This window comes from Mesoplodon bidens (genome assembly GCF_964165515.1).
Source record: "Mesoplodon bidens genome assembly, chromosome: 6".
In the NCBI taxonomy this organism is placed as follows: domain Eukaryota; kingdom Metazoa; phylum Chordata; class Mammalia; order Artiodactyla; family Ziphiidae; genus Mesoplodon; species Mesoplodon bidens.
This window is the reverse complement of record NC_138162.1, coordinates 85,040,613-85,062,252: the sequence shown is the minus strand read 5'-3', so window position 1 is coordinate 85,062,252 and position 21,640 is coordinate 85,040,613. Positions and strand designations below refer to the sequence as shown.

General features: G+C 43.8%; 1 protein-coding gene across 1 annotated transcript in view; it reads right to left on the bottom strand.

Annotated features, from left to right (window-relative positions):
* The window catches only part of PCSK5 (proprotein convertase subtilisin/kexin type 5), a 467,730-nt gene that overhangs the window by 96,131 nt on the left and 349,959 nt on the right, over positions 1–21,640 (bottom strand). Inside the window, exons 21-22 of the mRNA XM_081236836.1 lie at positions 6,953–7,055; positions 673–809 (exon numbers count right to left, since the gene is read on the bottom strand). Coding sequence (XP_081092962.1) covers positions 673–809; positions 6,953–7,055 — 240 coding nt within the window. The remainder of the gene's footprint in view (positions 1–672; positions 810–6,952; positions 7,056–21,640) is intronic.

Sequence of the window (21,640 nt, the reverse complement as noted above, 5' to 3'; positions counted from 1 at the left end):
GGCTCAAATTTTAAAGTGTTCTGTAGGTCAAATAAGATAGGAATTAGTCCCCCATGAAGTCAAAGTGGGGGCCAGCATATGTAGGGAGACTGGAGTGGAGTCAAGGGTCAAACTACAGAGGACTTGAGAGATCATGGAGTATAATTGAATGACAGCAGAAACTTTAGCATTGCTAAGGCTGGGACAGAAAAGGTCATATTTGTGTTTGGAAAAGATTACTCTGCACCCACAGGGCTCTGACAACTTCTAAATGGCATAGCTCAGGGCTGAGGAGACCCTGACCCAACCTCTATTACGCTGTTTCTCTTAAAGACCAAATATGTCTGCCTTAATTTCCTAGCTGTTCACTTTCACCTCAATGAGTCTTAGTTTTGTCTTGTTCATGTCTGTCATCGTGTTTGCATGCCCTTTCTTTCCTCTTCTCTGGAAAGACAACTCTTAGTTTCTCTCTCATCTACTCAGGCACAGCGTGTCTGTGTCTCCAACAATTTGAACTTGTGTCCTGACAACAAGCAGAAACTTCAAGGTTGTACATACTCTTTAATGAACAGACAGCTGTCTAATCTCACCCCCTTGTCCCCAGAGATGAAGCCTTTTAGTCAAACCAAATAATGTCCAGTGGGCGAGCAGGTTTGCAGCAGGAAGAAGAAGCAAGCAACAAGACTCCCTCACCTACTCCACAGGAGGTGCAGTTGGAGGGCTCATCTCCTTGGCATTCTTGGCAGGTGGAGTGGCATGGATGGCATTGGTTCTTAAATTCAAATTTGCCCGAGGGACAGTCCAAAACGCAGCGACCATCATCAAAAATCCTAGAAGAAATCAGACTTTTAGAGTTTGTAAGGGTGACTTTATGGAATGGTGTTAAGTACTAGAACATGTGGTGTTTGTGTTTCGCTGCACATTCTTGGTTTCATTGTTCGAGAAACAAGGGTGATGCCTGGGACTGATCATCTTAGAACATGGGGAATATTAGTCATGTACCCATCCTTGGCCAGAGATTTGGACCCAACAGCAGGCATGCCAGGAACTGGCTGGAGATGTAACTTGATTCTGGTTTCAAACAAATTAACCAGTACCCCGGGGATTAAACCCACACTGTAGGCTCCAGCCAAACCCGGCCAACACTCAGATGGAGGTCTTTGAACTTTGAAGACACTAAATGGGTTTTTGAATCCAGAGGCCTTGGAGTAAATATTCTTTCTTTAGTTATCAGCATGCCCACACTTTGCAATGGGAATGTCAAGTCCAAGGGCTCCTAAAGAAGCACCATCCTGTAGTTTAGGTGCTACTTATAAACTTGACCTACACATATGGCAAGTAATCCATGAATTCTGATTCCTTTTTTTAAATTAATTTTTTTATTGGAGTATAGTTGATTTACAATGTTGTATTAGTTTCTGCTGTACAGCAAAGTGAGTCAGTTATACATACACACATATCCACTCTTTTTAAAATTCTATTCCCATACAGGTGATTACAGAGTATTGAATAGAGTTCCCTGTGCTATTCAGTAGGTTCTTATTAGTTATCTATTCTATATATAGTTGAACTCTGTCATTTTTGCAAGTATTTCCTGATGTATAGGGTACCACAGCCTCTATTTTCTGACCATGTTTGCAATCACCTACAAGGGCACTGCAGATAATTTAGCATGTGGGCTTCTAAAACCTTTGGTTTTATACACATACTATATATATATATATATATATATATATATATATATATATATATATATAATAATGTCATGGTTAATATTTTCAAAGTTTTGCTTCTTCTTTCCCTTGGAAGTAATCCCAAGAGCAAATGTGATGACGTAAATTGTGTCCAAGAATTTTCCTCAGAAGAAAATCCACAATGTCTAAGTGCAGGAGTCAGATGGGTCATGTGAATGGATGAAGTGAGATGGGGAGCTCCACCCCCAGAGTTTCTGTGGGGAGAGAACCGAGATTCTGTATTTTTCACAAGTTCCTAGATGATGTTCATGGTGCTGGTCTAGAGAGCGTACTTGGAGAACTTCTCAGTGATAGTCTGGGTTACTATGGAATTTGCTAAATGATTCCTACCTAAGTAATACAGGTGGTGCCAAACTGGCATCTCAGAGAGCTCCCTTAGAGCAGTAGTTACTGTGTCAGTCGTGAAGGTGTGATGCCTCGAAGGGTGTGATGGTGGCATCCAGATCTGGGAGAACTGAGGGCCTGCAAACAAAGCTAGGGTTTTTTTCTCTCTCTCTCTCCCCTGTCTGGATGTCACACAGAAGGCCAGGTGTAGGTCTTGAGCAACTCATTCCTGGGGTGATATTTAAGTTGTCTAAATCCCTCTGTTTCTATAGCTAGAATCAGCCCTAAATGGAGGATTGGCATTTCAATACCAGGTTTGGAGGAAATTGGGTGGGGACAAGGCATCTTGAATATGTGTTGCTGCAGTCTTCCATCTCTTCCCTGAAAGTCTGTGTCATTTGCATCTGTTTGGAAACAGAATGGGATTAAGGCCAAGCATACAAGAAGGACACCTCGTTCTTGGATCCTCAGCCCCTCAGGCTCTGGTCACCATACCCAGCATCACTGGAGTCAACAATCCTTTTGGCCTGCTGCAGAGTGTGGAATCCCAGCCCTAAACAGACATGCACACTCAGCTGGTTGTCCATGTCAAAACAGATCTCCTGCACCATGACCCGTAATGAGAAGACTGTGCTCCAGACTTTTAGCTGATGGCACTAATGCCAGCTGGGAATATCCTGGTCCCACCCTTGCTCTGGTTTCTTAGCTAGAAGATTTGTCAAGGAATAATTTGGTTGTGGCTAGTTAAAAAAAATGGAAACAAAACAAAAACCTCCCTTTAAGAAAAAACTATGTAAGAGCTTTCTGAGGTTTTTAAACAAGTGAACTACTCCGTTCTCCACTGAAAAGGAGAATGGGGCGTGTTTATTTGTGAAGGTTCATTTTCATGCTAAATTAAGTTGAAAAAGAGATGGAAAGTACATCATCATTTTGTTCTTTATAGGAAGAGATGACAGATTGGTTTGGGGCAATTGTTTCTCTTGAGAGAGGTGATCTAATACTGTCAATGTTTGGAACCATTTAAAACCCTTCAGGAACTTGGGTGGGTATGGAGGTGAAGCAGATGGTGTAGCGCTGCCATGTTTATGTAGGGAAGGGGCTGTCTTTCTTACTGGAGAGCTTATTTTAAGAAAGTACCAAGCAAATAATTGTGCTTCAAACCACCTCCCTCTGTCTCTACCCTGAAGAAAGCACAGGTGACATACCCAGTTTTTGTAAGAACGTGATTCTTTATAAAGATCGAATGATAAGGACAACAGTCGTGCTTGAGTGAAGGCACTGAATTACATCATCTCTTGCCACCTCCCCATCCCGCTCAAGAACAATTGCTAAGGAACTTGAAGAAAAGTCCCATTTCAAGTGGGACTCAGATTTCTACCACCACCACCAAATCTCCCCTAGTGGAGGAGAAAGAGATATGTTGTTCTGGGCTCCATGGGCCTGATGAAAATTTTCTTTAAAACGAACTCAAGCCATCTCTGGGACCACCGATCATCCAGTTTGTGGATTTCTAGGACACTCAGGCAAGCTCATCTCTGCAGGGGAAGCCCTTTTCTTCCCAAGTCACGTACGCTCTTGGCCTTTTCATAAGCTGTGAACCATTCCAGGTCCAACAGGCTCATGGAAAGGAAGAAGGTGGCAAAACCAAGTGCTGAAGAGCTGGGCAGAGGTGAAGTTCTCAACATTGGCACTAAATTTTCCAGAAGCCCCAGGGGGTGTGTGTGTGTGTGTGTGTGTGTGAGAGAGAGAGAGAGAGAGAGAGAGAGAGAGAGAGAGAGAGAGAGAGGTGAACTGGAACAGAAGAGTTGCAAGTCAGAGTTAGCTGGTCCTCTGTGCTGATCATTGGTTTGGTCTAACTAAAGCCATCACAAGGACATTTACTGTAATTTCTTGGCACGTTAACGTTGTAACAGAATGAAATCCCGCAAAGGATTTTTTTTTCTTGAATTCTTGAAACAGATCAAATAAAACATTTGAGGGTGGGTCAGAAAACTTTTACATGCTTTTAATTAGTTCATAGACTCTGCAGTTCCTTCAGGACTGGGTTGGGAAATTAGCTCACACAGTGAGGACCATGGCATTACAGAGCTAGACGTGTTAAATAGCGGTGGCAAAGATAGTACTTGCTTCCCCCCCAAGTTTTTAATCATCTTGAAAGAGGTAGATAAACCCAAAGGTTTATAGAAATGTAGAGGGAAAGCTAGAAGATGAAGAGAGAGCTTTTCAAGTTTCAATTTCCTTTAAAACAACTTCAGAGTTAAATTATTTTTTCAAATTTTATTATGGAAAAATTTAAACATATATAAAATAAACAAGACATAACAGAACCCCCACTATGTACTCACCACTCAGCTTCAATAATTGTCAACACATGGCCAATATTATTTCATCTACATCCCCAGTGATTTACTTCCCTCTCATATTGTTTTGAAGAAAACCTCTAAGTTAAAGGTTAACGTTCCTTTCCCAGATAAAAACTCCTTTAGGGATGACCTTTATTGTGCCAGGACTGGAGATACCCCAAAAGCTTAAGAATAGGAAGAAACTCAGAGTGACCAATAGTTTATTCTGTTTGCCTCACCTTACCCCTTACCCCCACCCCAGCCAGCTCCATTTTCTGCCATTCTCTGACCTGCTATGCCCTGGAAGTGCCCACTAGAGACTGTGTCCCCAAGCTCACTTCCCTCACTTGTAAATGGTGTTCCCCACTGGCATCCAGGTGTTTCAGACAGGGAAACACCAGCAGGAGATCTGAGGGTGGGGGGAGAGAGAGATTGGGGTATTTATTCCTCTGGAGCCACAACCTGGCTTCCTCCTCACATGATTCTGGAGTGGCTATGTTCCCTCCAGCTCCAGTTTCTATCAGGCATCCCTTCTTCTATGGCTACAGGGTTTGCTTCAGGCCTAGGGTGTTAGAGCTCCCCCAGGGTTCTGGTCCCTGAGTGCTTCACCAGCCCTTGACTTTGACCTCCTGAACTACCTATAAAAATCCATGGATTTGCACCTAACTCTGAGCTGGACATAAAGCAGGTGCTCAAGACCGTCTTGAGTAGACCTGATTCCACTCAAGGAAATACTTCGGAAAATACTTAAGGAAAATACGTGGCTGCACTTTGAGGACAAATAAGTCAACGACACCATCTTTCAAAATAGTTTCTTTCTCCTCATCTTCTAACCCCTTTCTGGAAAATGCAGATAAGAAAAAGTCAGCTAGTTCATTGCCATGATGCGGTGCCCTTTCTTGGATGTATTTGCAAGTAACTGACATCAAGGAAGAGAAATGGGGAAAGAAATGGAGTGCTCAGGGAGATGAGAAGAAAATTGTTCCTGAGCAATAGGATTTCCAGGAGGACACCTGGTTTGAGATCTATACACATGCTTTTCTATCTTCAAAAGCTAAAGAATAGGCTGCTGAAGCCAAACTATTCAAATGGCACAGGAGGTGTACCTCTGATCTTCTTGTACCAATGAGCTTCGATTTTTTAAAAAATGGCCACTGATGGTAGTTGAATTTTTTTTCTCACTTCTGGTGAGCCTGGGACAATCATGACTTCCACAATGTACACTGGATGATGGTAGCTGCCTTATAAACAAATGCTAAAAAGTTTCCTTGGTTCAAAGATGTCCAAACATGCGATGGGATTTGATTGTTGATGTGGTGAGGAGTTAGAGGAGAAAAAGAACCTATTTTCAAAATGTTGCATGCCTTGAGGCTGGCTTAAAGCAAACTCAAGAGGCATAGGTATCCTAAAGAGACACTTAGAAAATGTTATCACAGCATTAAGAATTCTTAATAAGACTGTTCTTTTGTGTTTCCTTCCTTTCCTCCTTCCCTCGTCTCTCTCTTACTCTTTCTGAGGGAGCTATTTGGAGAACCAAGCTCATGATATTCATTACACACTTCATCAAGTTCAATAACACATATATTTATTGAACTACTAATATGTGTTGATCACTGTAGGGGAATAAGGAGACAAATACACCACAGTTCCTACTCAGGGTATTACAGTCCTGATAAAGAATTAGATGAAATGACTGTTGTTCAAGGCAGAGGGAACATCCATCCTAGAGACTCACCTGCCACTGGAGCAGTCTCATTATACTGGTCTTGGGAGAAACCTTGCTTTCTACGCATTTATCAGAGCAGATGAGGCCAACAAATATTAAGTGCTAGAATTAGAGGAGTGTTGATTAAAAATGCAACAGGCTCCCAACTCTCTTCATTATAAATTCTCAATATATTAGCAAAGATGTGAGCAAGTATCCCATTCAGATACTTGCTATTTCCTCATTCATTCAGTTATCAAACACTGATTGAGTGCCTACTGTTTTCTTAGCACTGTGATAGGTAATGGAGGTACAAAGATGAGTATTTCAAGGGGCTTACAGTCTAACAAGTAAATTTGTAAGTCAGTGTCTGAAAATGTCACAGGTGTACTTATGGAAGTTTGTACAGAGCACAGGGGAACATAAAGAGGGTGAGGTTAATTCTATTGGAAAGAGGTAAAAAATGCTTTCATAGAACGGTTCACCCTTGAACTAACTCTAGAAATAGGAGTAGATATTTTATTAGCAGATGGAGATGATGGTTGAGGGATGGGTGTGCAGAAAGGGATGAGATTCTAGGCATCAAAGCCACCACCACCTTCACTGATGAGGAAGCCCCTGTAGTGTCCAGGGAACCGATTCTCACAGTGGTTACGGGGCATCATAGGAGGAGGACACTATAGAGCTCTGACCTTGGGCCAGACCACAGCAGGTTTCTGTGTCAGGGGAAGGAGTTTGATTCTTTTTCCTGTAGGCCCAAGGGGTGCTTCTAGGTGGTAAGCACCTCCTCTCTCCCTCCTGCATCTCATGAACTCCCAACCCCAGGAGATACAAGAAAGGTCACTCACCTTGTGCCGGGGCAGCTAGTGCAGTCTTCCTGGGTTGGCCCCCGACACTTGGCACACGAGGCTTCACAGATCTGGCAGAGGCCGTACTCGTCGATGTGTTCTCCTGGGGAACAAAATCTAGTTGTTTATCTCATTTCTGCATGGCAGTGCTGTCTGGGCTGTCAGTATGAGAGCAGCCAGATCCCTCTGTGGCTGCCCAAAAGCGATGGAGACAACACAGAGAGAAGAGACCTTGAATGGCTTCAGCAGCCAGTCTGCTCTTCTCCCAAGGGCCCCGGAAGTTGGAACCTCAAAAAGTTATGAGGCAATGACATAATTTTGGATCTAGTCAACATGTGTTACAGATTTTATAATTAGGGAGAGGCCGGGGTGGGGGACTGGGCGCCCCTTTACTGAGATCCTACTGATGTTCCTGTTAAATTTCTGAGGGCTCCTGGCCCACGAAGAGCCCAGTTATAATCTTGGTTGAAGTCAAGCCACAGGCAGGACCCGCCCAGATCTTGTCCCACTGCTCTGGGGGGGATTGTGGTTACTAGTCAAAAATGGGAATTGAATCTTGGCTGACATTGGACAGATGTGAGCTGCATCTCACCCTGAAAGAGTAACAATAAAGAGATAGCCAGGGAATTCTTCATTGACTTAGAAAGTTGATCTCTCCCAAGGAAAGACCCAAATGAGGCCTTTCCACATGAACTTTCCATGAAGCAAGTTCAGCCTCACAAACTTGTGGACATTTAAAAAATTTCTCCCATGGCAAAGGTGGTGGAGAGAGACCAACCTCATTGCAGGTGATAACCTCTTGATGGGTGTCTATTCATTGAATTCAACCCTCTATTCACACTACACTCATCCTCTTCTGACATTGTCTTAAAAAAAAAAAAGTCAGAATTGTCTTCAGTCTGATCCAAAGAGCCACTTTGTGTGATTTGGAAACTGATTGTGCCCAGAAAATATAGGTTCAGATTTCAGTAGAGTCACAACCTTCACTTGTCTCCCACATCAGCCCCAACTTTCATAGCCCCTAAGCCTGTCTGAACATTGTTCATCTGAGATCCAGCCAGAAGAGTGAGGGAGCAAGACTCACCCTCGGTTTGATCGAGGGATCTTATGCAGACTCCAAGATTCACTGCCTGGTTTATTGTAGTTGCCTTGCAAAAAGCCCTGGAAACTTGGACCTGACTGGTGAAGAGTGGAGGGAAGTCTACCCCTCTGCCTTTTTCCATAGCTTTACTGAACTAGCAGAGTTGGGTAAGGTAAACCTTACCTACATAAATCTTCCACTTGCTAGCACTAAACCACAAAAGTGAAAATGAAGAGGCAACCAGAATTTGCCCTTACATGGCAGAAAAAGCCTTTCACAGAGAGTTATTCTATTGGTTTTGTTAACTAATGGGGAAAAGTACATGCTCAGAGTAATGCAAACATCTAACAGTGGCACACGCTGCACATCTTGGACTCTGTTCTTCTGTGCCTTCTAATAGTTGCCAAGGCACAGTGTGGACCAGAGATCTGATACATAGCCTTCAGAATGGGACTGTGGTTCTTAGCCCAGGAGTGACTCCCAGAAGTCCTAGCCCCTAAAGAGTGAGGAACAAGAGGGGGCAAAGAATGTAAATGCACAGGTTGTTCACTGTGCAAGGTGCCTTCTCAAATGGTCAAGTGGAGGTGGAAATCCCCCCCACCCCACCATGTTCACCCCACAAAGCTGGACAGCCTCTGCCTCTGTAAGGGGCACCTTTTATGAATCACACAAACGTGTTAGAATGGACTAGGTGTACTCTTGGTAATCAGCAGTCCTGAGCCAGAAAAAAGCTGGGGCTTCTGTCTAGTAGGAGTGGTGACTTCAAGATGCGACTGTCTCACTCAACACAGGCATTATAGTTCTGCATCCTTCTTTTTTATTTTTTCAGGCTCCCCCATTCCCCTCTTAATTGTTGCCCTTGCTGAAATCTCTTCCACTTTTGTTGTGCAAGGCACAACCCACGGAGCAGTCATCAGTCCAGGCATCAGCCAGATAAAGAGCAGGGGATCCAGGGTGGACCAAGTAGGAAGAAGTAGATCATGTCTACCTGGCTGATGAGAACAATTTGTGTTCACAGAGTTAGATGACAGCTATGTGTCTTTCACAAGATGTGTGCTGAGTGGAACAGGAATGGGGGAGGGTTACAGAGGCTCCTAAACCCAAAGAAAGTGTGTTCTAGAGAAAGGTAGGATCATAGAGAGCACAGCTCACTCACTCATTCATTCACTCATTCATTCCATGATATTTTCTGAACATCTATATGCCAGGTACTGGGTGAAATTTAGAGATACAGAAATTAAATAGGCCCTGTTCTTGGCTTCTCAAAGATTTTTTTTTTTTTTTTTTTTTTTTTGCGGTATGTGGGCCTCTCACTGTTGTGGCCTCTCCCGTTGTGGAGCACAGGCTCCGGACGCACAGGCCCAGCGGCCATGGCTCACGGGCCCAGCCGCTCCGCGGCATGTGGGATCTTCCCAGACCGGGGCACGAACCCGTTTCCCCTGCATCGGCAGGCGGACTCTCAACCACTGCGCCACCAGGGAAGCCCTCAAAGATTTTTGAGTAGAACGACTTTTAAGAGAGAGTTATAATCCAAATGCTGGTCACATGTCTTTGACCTCTTGGACAGTCTAGGTTAATGTCTGAAACAAAGACCTAGAGGCAAAGACCATTCCTTCGCCTTGACGGCCATGCCTATAGGAACTGAGACAGTGGTTTGGGTCTCCCAACTCCTGATAGCCGTCCACCTTAATCTTCATGATATATTAGAGTCAAGGCTAGGGTAGGATTTTAGACTAAATATACCTTGGTCTGCTAAATCAACTGCTATTTAGATGGTTCTGTGAGTTATCCCACATCTGCACCCAAAGTCTCCTTTGTAATTACAGATGATGCATGGCTAGGTCAAGCAAGGGTTATTCCGTTATTACTGTGAAAATTTTAAACTCTCCTCTGTATCTGATTTGCTCCTCATTGGCTTCCATAAGCCAGTAGGTGGCACTGACAGCTTGGCCTTGTATTTCCTTGATCTGCTCAACTATTATGGCTTCTGTTGGTACTGACAAAGTGCCACCTTAGATATAATCATCACTTGGAATTGCCCCATCTCTGAGATTTCAAGTACCCACTCCAGACACAACCTTCTTAGGCCCCATTATGAGTCTAGCTTACCCAGGTGGTGCCCTAGGCTGCTTGATCATCCCTTCATTCATCTGTTTAGTTCCCTCTTGCATTCCTCATTTGGGCTAGTCCAACCTTCCCAAGACTCAGTCCCACCATTCTTTCCCCATTCTTTCTCAGAATATGACCTCACTACCTAATTTTCTGATAAGATACTGTTTCCCCAGCATCCTTTTTTTCAATGTCAAAATTCCTATCTTCTTGAATGTTCACCTGTCCTCTGTCTCTGAGGAAGTTAGTCTTTTTTCTTGGCCATTCTCTTCATCTAATGCTCTTAATCTTTCCTTAGGATATTTCTCCACCAGTCTGTCTTTAGTCCTTTCTTCACATCTCCCACCATCCTCGGATCTATAAAAGTTCTCCCCAACCTAAAATCTTCGGAAGCATTTTTCTTCCCTGATAAGTGACTCTTAAAACATGTCTTTTCCTCCTACCATTTGGAAACAAAATGGAGAAAATCTCATAACCTAGAAGCTTATGTAAGAGAATCAGCATAAGACAGCTAAACTGTGCATCTCTCTCCAGTCTGCATGCCTCTTGAGAGCCAACTCTGGCTTTAGAACAGATGAGAATAGAGAAACCTGTCCCGTGTTTCATATTTATGTAGATGTCCAATGAGTTACATAAACAACTGCCCCCAGCCCTTGCAGGCATGAGAGAGTTCCACTGCACATTTGAAAGCAAAGAAACCAGATTCCAAGGACGTAGTCAAGTTGCTTTTTTTTTTTTGGTTGTTGGAGCAGTAAATTCTTGTCATCTGTTTTCATTGCACAATGAAACTGAATGTTTATGACAGGCGTGATATACAAAATTCTTAGGAAAAAATCTCTTTAGCACAGACTTCGGGGTCAATATTTTTGTCCTCCACCTCAGCCTCCAAGCTCTCCCTTCTGGTGTCTTCATCCATTATTATCATGTCCAAATCATCTTTCTCCTGTCATCAACATTTTTTCATTCCCCTTTTAGTTTCTTGCTCATCTCATCTGATAATAGTTCGAAGCACACTGAGGCAGTAGCGTCTCATGGGGAGGAATGATGTCTCAGCAGTTGAAGACACGTCTTCAGAAGTAATACTTGTAAACTTAAAAGTGTACAAGTACACGTAAGTGCCTCAGTCTGCCTGTTCCACCTCTTGATGACATTGCAGAACGTGTTTGTGTTAACAAGTCTAAGTTATAAATAAACTTTATGAAATAATCCAGAATGGGTAAACATTGATTATATCCTCCGCAGCTACCAAACATGGTTGAGACTCACATAGCAATAGTTTTTAGGCTTACATGGCTAGAAGAGCTTCATGTCTCCGGCTAAAATGCTTTGCTTTCTTTGGTACCTTGTACTATTTCTTTACTGATTAGAGCCAGTAATATTTAAGCAAATAAATATATAAGCCAAGTAAACTAATAAACACACAAGTAGATTATGATGTGAGTTTAAAACAGCTTTTTAGCAAGGGTGATTAGTAAGAGAAAATAAGAGGGACATTGGATGAGAAATCAGCCATTTGGTTTTTGATCCGGTTATTTCAGTGAGCAACCTTGTGTTCCTGAATTATCTGTAGACCTCTGTTTATGTAGGCCTCTTATCACTCAGATGCCAGGTATCATAGAATGTGACTTTCCTGAATGTTTCTACAACCAGAAGTGCTAATCAAATAATACTATCTCTTTGCAAGGATGCCAACAACTAGTTTCCAACTTAAGATACCACTGTGTGCAGACAGTTTTCATGAAAAGAAATCCATATATTTATTCCTTTCTACCAGCTACAATAAATGCACAGTAACACTTTCAACCAGTTATATACTAATGATATAATTCAGTTTTTAAGGCCTCATGAAGTGTGAAGTTTTATAGCAAAGTTCAGAATATGAGGCCATCAACTGAGACTGCAATATCTTCACTTAAAAGTCTACACAATTATTTAGCCTTAAAAAGGAAGGAAATTCTGACACATGCCACAACAATGATGAAACTTGAAGACATATACTAAGTGAAATAAACCAGTCACAAAATGACAAATATTGCGTGATTCCATTTATACGCCATACCTAGAGTAGTCAACTTCAAAGGGACAGAAAGTAAAATGGAGGTTGCCAGGAGCTGGGGGAAGCGGAGAAGTGGGGAGTTATTGCTTAATGGGTACAGGGTTTCAGCTGGGGAAGATGAAAAAGCTCTGCTGATGGATGGTGATAAGGGTTGCACTACGATGTGAATGTAATTAATGCTGTAAAACTGTACACTAATAATGGTTAAAATAGTAAATTTTATGTTATATACAATACATTTTGCCACACACACACAAACACACACATACACACACACACGTCTACACAATGAGTTTATTCCTTAGAAGGGCAATACTTGATTTTAACTAAAAACCTCAGGATTATCTGCCTTTGGGGATGGGTCCAAAGAGCACCAACCGTCTTGGGGAGCCAGTTTGTTAAAATGAGTCTTGGGAGACCTCCTGTGATAGTGGAGATAAATGAGTAAGTGGATAAAGCTTGTGAAAATGGAGACATCTGGCAGATGGAACACTGTTTTTCCTTTCCATTAGAAGTTACAAAGGCAGAGTGAACATCACGCAGCTCAAAGCAGAGTTCTGTTTCCACAGCCTGGAGGTGTTTGGGGCCACTGCTTCTCTATCTCGTCCTCTTAGTGATTTCCACTTTTCCTCCCCCACAGGCTTTTCTGATTGACGAGACTTATCCTTCCTGATCCCATTGCTTTTTCATTCTCAGGTGCTAGTGTTCTTCTGTCTGGTTTGTGCAGATGCTCTGATATGCTACTACTCTGGCACCCCCATAGGCTGGCACTCCTGCAAAAAGATGGATTGTAAAATGTGGATCCAACACACTCGCAAATGTTTAGTTTCCCTCAGCCTGCATGCTGTCCGAAGAGCAAGGAATTAAGAGTTGATCCTATTAGTTTTTCCCTGCTGTTTGGGCCCTGACCATAGTCAGGCTGCTAAAAAAAAAGTATCCAAAGTGAAATCTTGGCCAACACACCTGAGTAGAGTAGTGATGTAGCAATCACACAAGCTCCCATTCACCGACACCTACCATGTTACAAATACTGTATGTATTTGTAATATGTAATGTTTAAGCCAGACAACAGCCCCTTTTGTGAATGAGAAACCAAGGCTCAGAGAGATGAAAAATGTTGCATAAATTCACTCAACTAGGTGAGTGACAGAGTTGGGTTGTGACCCAGGTTTGTCTGAATCTGAGCCATGCTCTTTCTGCAATATTTCCCTGGTACCAATTCATTTCCCCTTTTGGAGTTCCAAGTAGCTTTGCTATTTATAAAAAGAAAGAACTGAGTACATGCCTCCTCTAAACCACTTGCTGAGGTAAGGGTATCAAAAAGGAATTCACTGTGTAAACAAATGAACTTTGAGCTGGCATACTGCACTAAGCAGATTTACTCAATGATTGAATATACCTTCCAAATTTGTTTTCTCAGATAAAATGGCCACCATTTATTAAAAGGCAATTCTGCTTATCGAATTGATATTTTACAAGCAGCTTATTTTGTCCACTAGGCTAGAAGCTTTTAAGAGGACTCCCCCAATTCTTTCTGAATGAATAAAATAATTGGTTGGAACTCTGCAAAGGGATTTTCTACACTTCTTAACTGCTGTCCAAAACCAAAATAAACTGCCTCCTCAGAAATAGCTTACAACCAGAATTATAGTAGCCTCTCTCTGGTCCCTCAATTTATATGAAACTCTAGTATAGATGGATTGTTTTCTGTATATCTTCTCCTCAATTAAGAGAATTTTGCACTGTCTTTTTTTTTTTTGTGGTACGCGGCCCTCTCACTGTTGTGGCCTCTCCCGTTGCAGAACACAGGCTCCAGACGTGCAGGCTCAGTGGCCATGGCTCACGGGCCCAGCCGCTCTGCGGCACGTGGGATCCTCCCGGACCAGGGCACAAACCCATGTCCCCTGCATCAGCAGGTGGACTCCCAACCACTGCACCACCAGGGAAGCCCTGCACTGTCTTTATGTTAGTGAAAAGTCACTCTTTTCCTAGTTAGGGATGCTAAAATTAAAAAGGCACTGAACAGTTAGTTCCAAGATCAGACACAAGAGAAGACAAGAGGCATGAGAGTGATTATTATCTGCATTTAAACAAAATAAATTTACAAAGCCTATTGTTGAATGTGTGGGTGAGGGAAGCCATGAGCACTTTCCTGTAAGCAGCGTACGGTGGGTAGGAATCCATTTCTTGCCCATCAGAGGTGTGCAAAGTGTCTTGACGGTCTCTCTAATTAGTGGGCTGTCTGCTCTCCCTGTAAGTGAGCCTAGACTCGCTCCAGGTTCTTTTGGGCACTCCATCCCTCTCCTCCTCAGAGGTAAGATTTTATCCCCCAGTGTTCCCACCATTTGTGCCTGCAGAGGCGCTACTCATGGGGAAACTGTACAGAATGTGATGTGTTCATGGTAGGGGGATATGTGGGGTTCAATACCCAGTGCTGGAAGTAAGTGATCATAATTTGAGAAAATAACTTGTTTACCTTTTGGAAAACATGGCTCATTACCTGCGGCAGGTCATGCTTGGGAGACAATTACTGAGAAAGTAAGTGACTTGAAAGAACAGGTTGTTGACTAGAGCTTCCCGTAAGCCAGTGAGTGAGCAGGGGAGCTATCAGGCCATGAGGGTTGCGTCCTTCCCCTTCACTTTGGGGGTGATGAAGATGGCAGGGGAAACTGTCAGGGGTGTGGCCCACTGAGCCTTCCTGACACTTTTGAACTAAACAAGGGTCCTAGCATGTGAATTGGTTAAAACCCAAAGTCCTTCTCAAGGAGCTTAATATGATCTAAATGTTTTCTGTGATGGTGGAAGTCCTGAACACAGGCACAGAGATAAGACTTGTTGTCATGTACTTTCATTGCTATGGTTACCCAAAGAGCCTCCCTAAATAACCGCTTTTAAAACTTGCTCTTTTTTTTTTTTTTTTTAACGTAAATTGGTGCAGCTGCTGTGGAAAACATCATGGAAGTTTCTCAAAAAACTAAAACTAGAGCTACCATATGACCCAGCAATTCCACTCCTAGGTACATATCCAAAAAAAACCCCAAACACTGATACAAATAGATATATGCACCCCAATGTTCATAGCAGTGTTATTTACAATTGCCAAGATAAGAAAGTAGCCTAAGTGTCTATCAACAGATCAATGGATGAAGAAGGTGTGAGATATATATACACACACACACACACACACACATACACTCACACACACCAATATATACAATGGAATACTACTCAGCATAAAAAAGAATGAAATTTTGCCATTTGCAGTAACATGGATGGACTTGGAGGGCATTATGCTAAGTGAAATAAGTCGGACAAAAAGACACATACTGTGTGATGTCTCTTATATGTGGAATCTAAAAAAATATAACAAACTAGTGAATATAACAAAAAAAGAAACAGATTCACAGATACAGAGAACAAACTAGTGGTTACCAGTGGTGGGAGGAGGGGCAATATAGGGGTGGGGGAGTGGGAGGTACAAACTGTTGGGTGTAAGATAGGCTCCAGGATGTATTGCACAACATGGGGAATATAGCCAATAGTTTGTAGTAACTGTAAATGGAAAGTAACCTTCAAAAATTGTATAAAAATTTTAAAAAATTAAAATTAAAAAATTAAGTTAACAAATGTGAAACAAAACAAAAACAACTCTTGCTCTTAAACCCTTCAAGGCACCACTGCTGTCCCTTCCCCAACTCCAGTGCCCATGGGAGGGAACATCCTCAAATTACCCTCCTTCTCTTGCTCTGCATCAACCCATCCAAAGTGCTGTCTTTGCCTTTCCTCGCCCTTCCTTAGTCTTTCCTCAAGCCCTGCCTGCTGGTGCTAAGTTGCAGCCTAACTGCTAATTAAGAGAAAGAGAATCTCCTGGAAAGAGAAAGAAGTTGCCTTCCAAGGCCTAGGGCTCCACCTGCACCTGAGCTGGTAACTGGCAATTTAGTCTTTCATTGGGTCATCATTAATGCTCCCCATCCTCGGGCAGGGGATGCTGCCTTCTAAGAGGTGGTTTGGTTTGTCTAGTGACAAGTTTGAATGGAGCATGGCACCCAGAACACCTCAGTCCCTTAGTGACTGGGGAAGCATTGATGAGTCAGGCTGCCATATGTTCTTTGTGTGTGTTTGCTGTCTTGAATTTTATTTTATTTATTTTTTATACAGAAGGTTCTTATTAGTTATCTGTTTTATACATATCAGTGTATATACATCAATCCCAATCTCCCAATTCATAGGGCTAGGCTGCCATATGTTTTGTTGAGAGTGACCAAATTGTGCTTTTGGAAAGACTCAAGTATAATAAAGCAGGGAACCAAAGTTTGCTGTGTGCCTACAGTGGAGTGCCAGCGTGGTAGGAAGCATTGTTTTGGATAAATGCACAAATTTTGGAGTCATCCCCACCTGGGTTTGATTTTGGCTTCCTTCGCCAGCTGCTTGACATTAATCAAGTCACATATTTCCCTGACATTCCTCTTCTGTGTACTGTGGATAATAGTTTCTTTCCCACAGAATGTGGTGGGGATCAAGTGAGAAAACAGACCTGAAAGCACCTCTCACAGTGGATGACAGAATGGTAGTTGTAATTATCAGGTGCTCTGAATATGTTATCTCATTAAACCTCAGATTAATAAGGTAGGGTAGGGGCTATCATCTTCATTTGACCACATAAGGAAGTCAAGCGTCAAAATCTCTCTCTGAACATCACCCAAACCCTGGGCTCATTGGATCCCAAATTGTGCCTTTTCCACAACCCCCCCCACCCCCCCACCCCCCCCCGCCGAGGGGACTCGAAGAATGTACTGGCTGCACAGGTCGGTGGCAATGAGGCAACTGAAATTAATGACCCTGGAGATGGAGAACTATGACCTCTCAAAGCAATTCAGCTGCGAGACGCAACCCACGCACACGAGGTCATTTCCATACGTAATTAGCAGCCCCTGGGAGCCAGCCTCCCTCTACCAGAGCAAAGGCAGCTTTCCCTGCGCGTAGCTGCGGAAAATTCCAGAGCTATGGCTGTGCCCTTCTCAGGCTGCTGAAGTAGAAGTTTGGGAAGGCACACAGGCTTCTCCCGAGAAGCAGCGTTTCACCCGCTCAGGTGCAGAGCATGGGATTCTGGGCGCCGCGGCGGCGTAGGCGCTACGCTTGGACGACCGGCTTCTCCTTTAGGTGAGGGGCCCCGAACGGGCTTAGCTTCCTTCCTTGGCTGGTATCAGGATAAATTGCAGAGTTTCCTCTCTGTCTCAGTGACGGTGGCACACGTAAGCAGATGACAGTGGAAGTGGGTGCAGGGCTGTATGTCGTGAGTGTGGGTGTGTTCTGTGTACGGTCGGGGGAGTTTGTGTTGAGAGGGGAGAGGCCTCAGAAGCCCTGGGCGTCGGAGACGGGGAGTCCCAAGTGTTTCCCTGCCTACCAGCCTCCTTCCGCGTGGTTTGTGTCCGATAAGACCTTTAAGACTCTGTCCAGAGCGTGAGATCCGGGACTAGGACCTCATCTGGCCCCACCATACAGTGCCTGCGCCTCCCACCCCCCCTTCAGGATTCCTCTCTTTCCCACTGAGCCGTTGGATGAGCTTGTGTTGTCCTCTCCCCTCTCAGAGAGGGGAGAGGCAGGAACAGGTGAGGTGCTTGTGTCTGGAACTGGCTGTCTTAGATGTGAATCCCAGGGTTCTCTTGGGCTACCTGTGTAAACTTGCACACGTGATGTAACCTCTCCTCCCCTGGGCCTGACCTCCACCCTTCATAGCTGAGCCCACCTCAGGCCGACCCTCAGGGCCTCCCCAGGGGCCACTGCATCTTCCTGCTCTAGTTACATCACTGTCCTGGAGGAGGGGAGGGGCCCTCCAGCATCATTTCTAGGGAACAGACCCCACGTTCAGGGGTCCTGGACCTTTAGAGACTAGCCTACAGCTTAAGCTTGCAGCCACCAGGCGGTGAGGTAGGGCTCGGTGTCCAGGACTCGGGAAGCCTGACGCTCCCTGGAAACTCGCTGTGATGCCAACAGGCAGAGCTGGTGAGTCAGGCTCTTCCCCCCCTCACCCTTCCCAAACTCCCTCTGGCGGCTGTCTGACCTGCTTTGACTCCTTTTTGCTTTCAAGGCTGCTCTTGATATTCGTCTTAAGCAGATTTTACACGGTGTGATGTGCCTGAGGCCCCAAGCCCTCCTGAAGAGGGAGAGGGCTGGTTCCTCTCTCTGCTGTTCACAGTTTGCCAAAATGGGCAGGGATGGGCTGTGGAAAAGCTGCCCGTGGGCTCGGGGAACTTGAATGGTTTTTTGCTTATGCAGTCGTTGAGCTTGATTTAGGTTGTAATTTCCTGAAGATGAATTTGTAAGAAGCCAACATTTTCTGTGGGATAAAAACAAGCACTTAACTACAGTAGCACAAATGATGGGCAGGCAAAACTGCTAAAACGAGCAGAGGCAGGAGCAAAATGTTGTGTGTAGTTTGGGGATTAGAAGTCCGGGCCCTGGACTGGAGATAAGGGGACCTTTACTGGGATAGCTGGGTGCTTTCGCAATGCTTCCACATTTAATTCTCAGAGCCAGCTTATGGAGGTGAGCGCTGCTCTCATTTTAAAGAGGAAACTGAGGCTCAGGAAATTTAAGTAATCTGTCCAATTTCACTGACTTAGTGATAATCCAAATAGCTAACACTTATTCACTGATGGCGTGTGCTAGGAATTGTCCTGAGTGCTTTGTGTGTATTAGGTCAATCCTTACAGTAATAACCCCATGGGGAAAGAGGGCTCTGTGTACAGCTGTTTTTTTTTTTTAAATCATCCTCGTTTTTCTGTTGAGAAAGTTGAGGCAGTGAGATATGAAGCGACCTATTACAGTCACCCAGCTGGGACTTAAACCCAGGAGGTCAGATTCCGAACTCTGCTGCTTTAACCCTGGTTTTGTAGCACTCATTTTCCCAGAAGATACTGGAGATGGGATTGATCCCAGGCCCGGTTGACTTCAGATGTCGTGTGCCCCTTCTACTACACTGGAAATTCAAATAATTGGTGAGCTGTGTGTGCGTGTGAATGTGTATGGGGATGAGTTCAAAATATGCAGCCGTAGACATCTCAATCATGCATCCTTTACTACTGCTTGCCTAACATTTTCTGGAGGCTATTTGGGAAGAAGGCTTAATGTCTACCCTTCATGAGACAGGCAGAATCAGCTCACATAAAATACCAAGAACATCAGCCAATGTAGAATAAGTGTTCAAAACCTAATGGTTGCCCAGTGCAGCTTGTTCCTGTTGTACCCCTCCCTGAGGACAGGACCATTTCTTGTTCAGTTTGAGGTCCTCATGGCTTCACTGCATGAGTAGAAGATTGTTCCTAGACTTGTTTTGTGTTTTTGGGGGAGATATTCATTAAATATTTGTTTGGTGTACTGAAATAAGCTTCACTTGGGCCTCAAAAAAAATGGATGTGGCTAGGTGGGGAGGGTTGGGGGGAAAGTGGAGCATATTTCAGGAGGGGAACACAGAAAGCAAAGGACTGGGGAGCTGGACTAAGCATGATGTCTCTGTGACTCAGGCAAATGTTTGGATTGATTGAAGCAGAAACTGAGTTTGGATAGAGGATATAGATCATGGAACATCAGGCAGAGGTGTATCGAATGGGTGTGGTTGGCTAAAGCGAGCCAAGGAAGATTTAGGAACAATGTCACTGATGAGAACAACTTTGGTGGATGATCACCCTGGTCAGGGGAGACTGGCTGAATTGGGGGGACAGTCTGAAAAGTCAGCTAGCAGATGGCTTCAGAAAGCCAGGAGTGAGGGAATTGGAGCTATTGCAAACCAAATCATCGAGAAAACAGAGTCACAGGATCTCAGGGAGAGGGGGATTTTGGAACTTATCTAGGGATCAGGCTTAATTGTCTCAATGGTTTCTAGCTCAGTGACTGCCCAGTATTTGAGTAAAAACTAAAAGGGATGGAGAACTCATTATCTCCTCTTCCAATTTTGGAAAGCCCTGTAGAAATGTCTTTGTAGTTAGTAGGCCAAAATGGCCTCTGAGTAAATTTTATACATTGGTCATTTCGAAAGAAGAAATAGCTGTTATGAAAAAAAGAAAAGCATGATATTTATGAGAATAGTGAAAAGAGTCAAGATTTGAGTCCAAGGCTCAGGCATGCGTGGCTTTGAGCAAGTCGGGTAAATGCTGAGTTTTATTTACTTCTGTGACAGTGGGGATGAAACACATCCTGCCTGGTTCTCTGGTCTATTTGGAGGACCAAATGATATGCCTTGTGACAATGTTTTGGAAATTTCAAAATGCCTTATAAAGGAGGGGAAGATAAGATGATTAATGCTCCACAGGAGGGAATATAGTACAGTTTAGTGACAGAGAAAGCTGGATCCAAATTCTAACTCTACCACTTTCTAGCTGTGTGATTTGGGGCTCCATCTCTAACCCTCATTTCCATAGCCGCAAAATGGAATAAAAATAGTCAACTTTAGAAAGTTGTGGTAACAACTAAATTTGATAAAGGACTTAGCACAGAGTCTGCTTGACATATAATAAGCAACAAATAAATACAGTTACTGTTATTATTGATAAATGATGACTCCTGCATACAGGAGATGGGTCGAGAACAAGGAGTCAAATCCATGGACTTGAACTTGAGGGATTAAAGAAATGATGGGTAGCATTGACAAGGCCTGAGAATGTGAGGGAAGCTGGTTGGGATGAACTGGCAGATGTTTTGAAAATGCACGACTCCTGGCATGGCTCTGTGTGTTTATACAGATGCCTCGGGCAGGATTTTGACAGTGGCTGTTTTTTGGGTCTGCTCAACATCGAGCGGCTGTGTTCTCTCTCTGACACAAGTATAACAAGAGTTGATGGAGTAAAATATAGTGCAGGAGTTCACAGCCCATTCTGCCGAGTTCCATGCCATAAACAATCAGGAGTTCAGTGCATTGTTACCAGATAGAGTGTCAGGTTTAGATGCCAGGGTGGTGAAAGAAATGTCATCACCTACACATTCCAGTGGAGGGGCTGTCCTGTTCTTGGCCAGGATGGCTGTTTGGCGGAAAAGTCAAGCATCTGTAGACACTCTAATGTACAAACCCACGCAGAAGGAAGGTCATTTGTTACAAGGGCTCCGATCACAATGATTGCAGCTGCTTACTTGGATTTTGTGCCCATCCGAAAAGATGCTTTTCAATGAGTAACAAGTCTCAGGTAAATGATGAACTAGCATTAGCAGGTTAAAGGCTCATCATTATAGCAGAGGCAATGCTTGTGGAAGGTGCAGTGAGGAGTGTCCTCGTACCAACCAGGCTAAGTGCCTGGTAAGGTAAGAACATGAGTTTGATATTATTTGTGTTCAGGGGAGAGAGCACTTCGTAAAGCCTACATCTCAAGAAAGTTTCTTCAGTTGACTGTCAGGAAAGCTGATGTCCACCCAGGAGATGCCTTTTTTACAGAGGAAAAAGCTGACAGTGAGA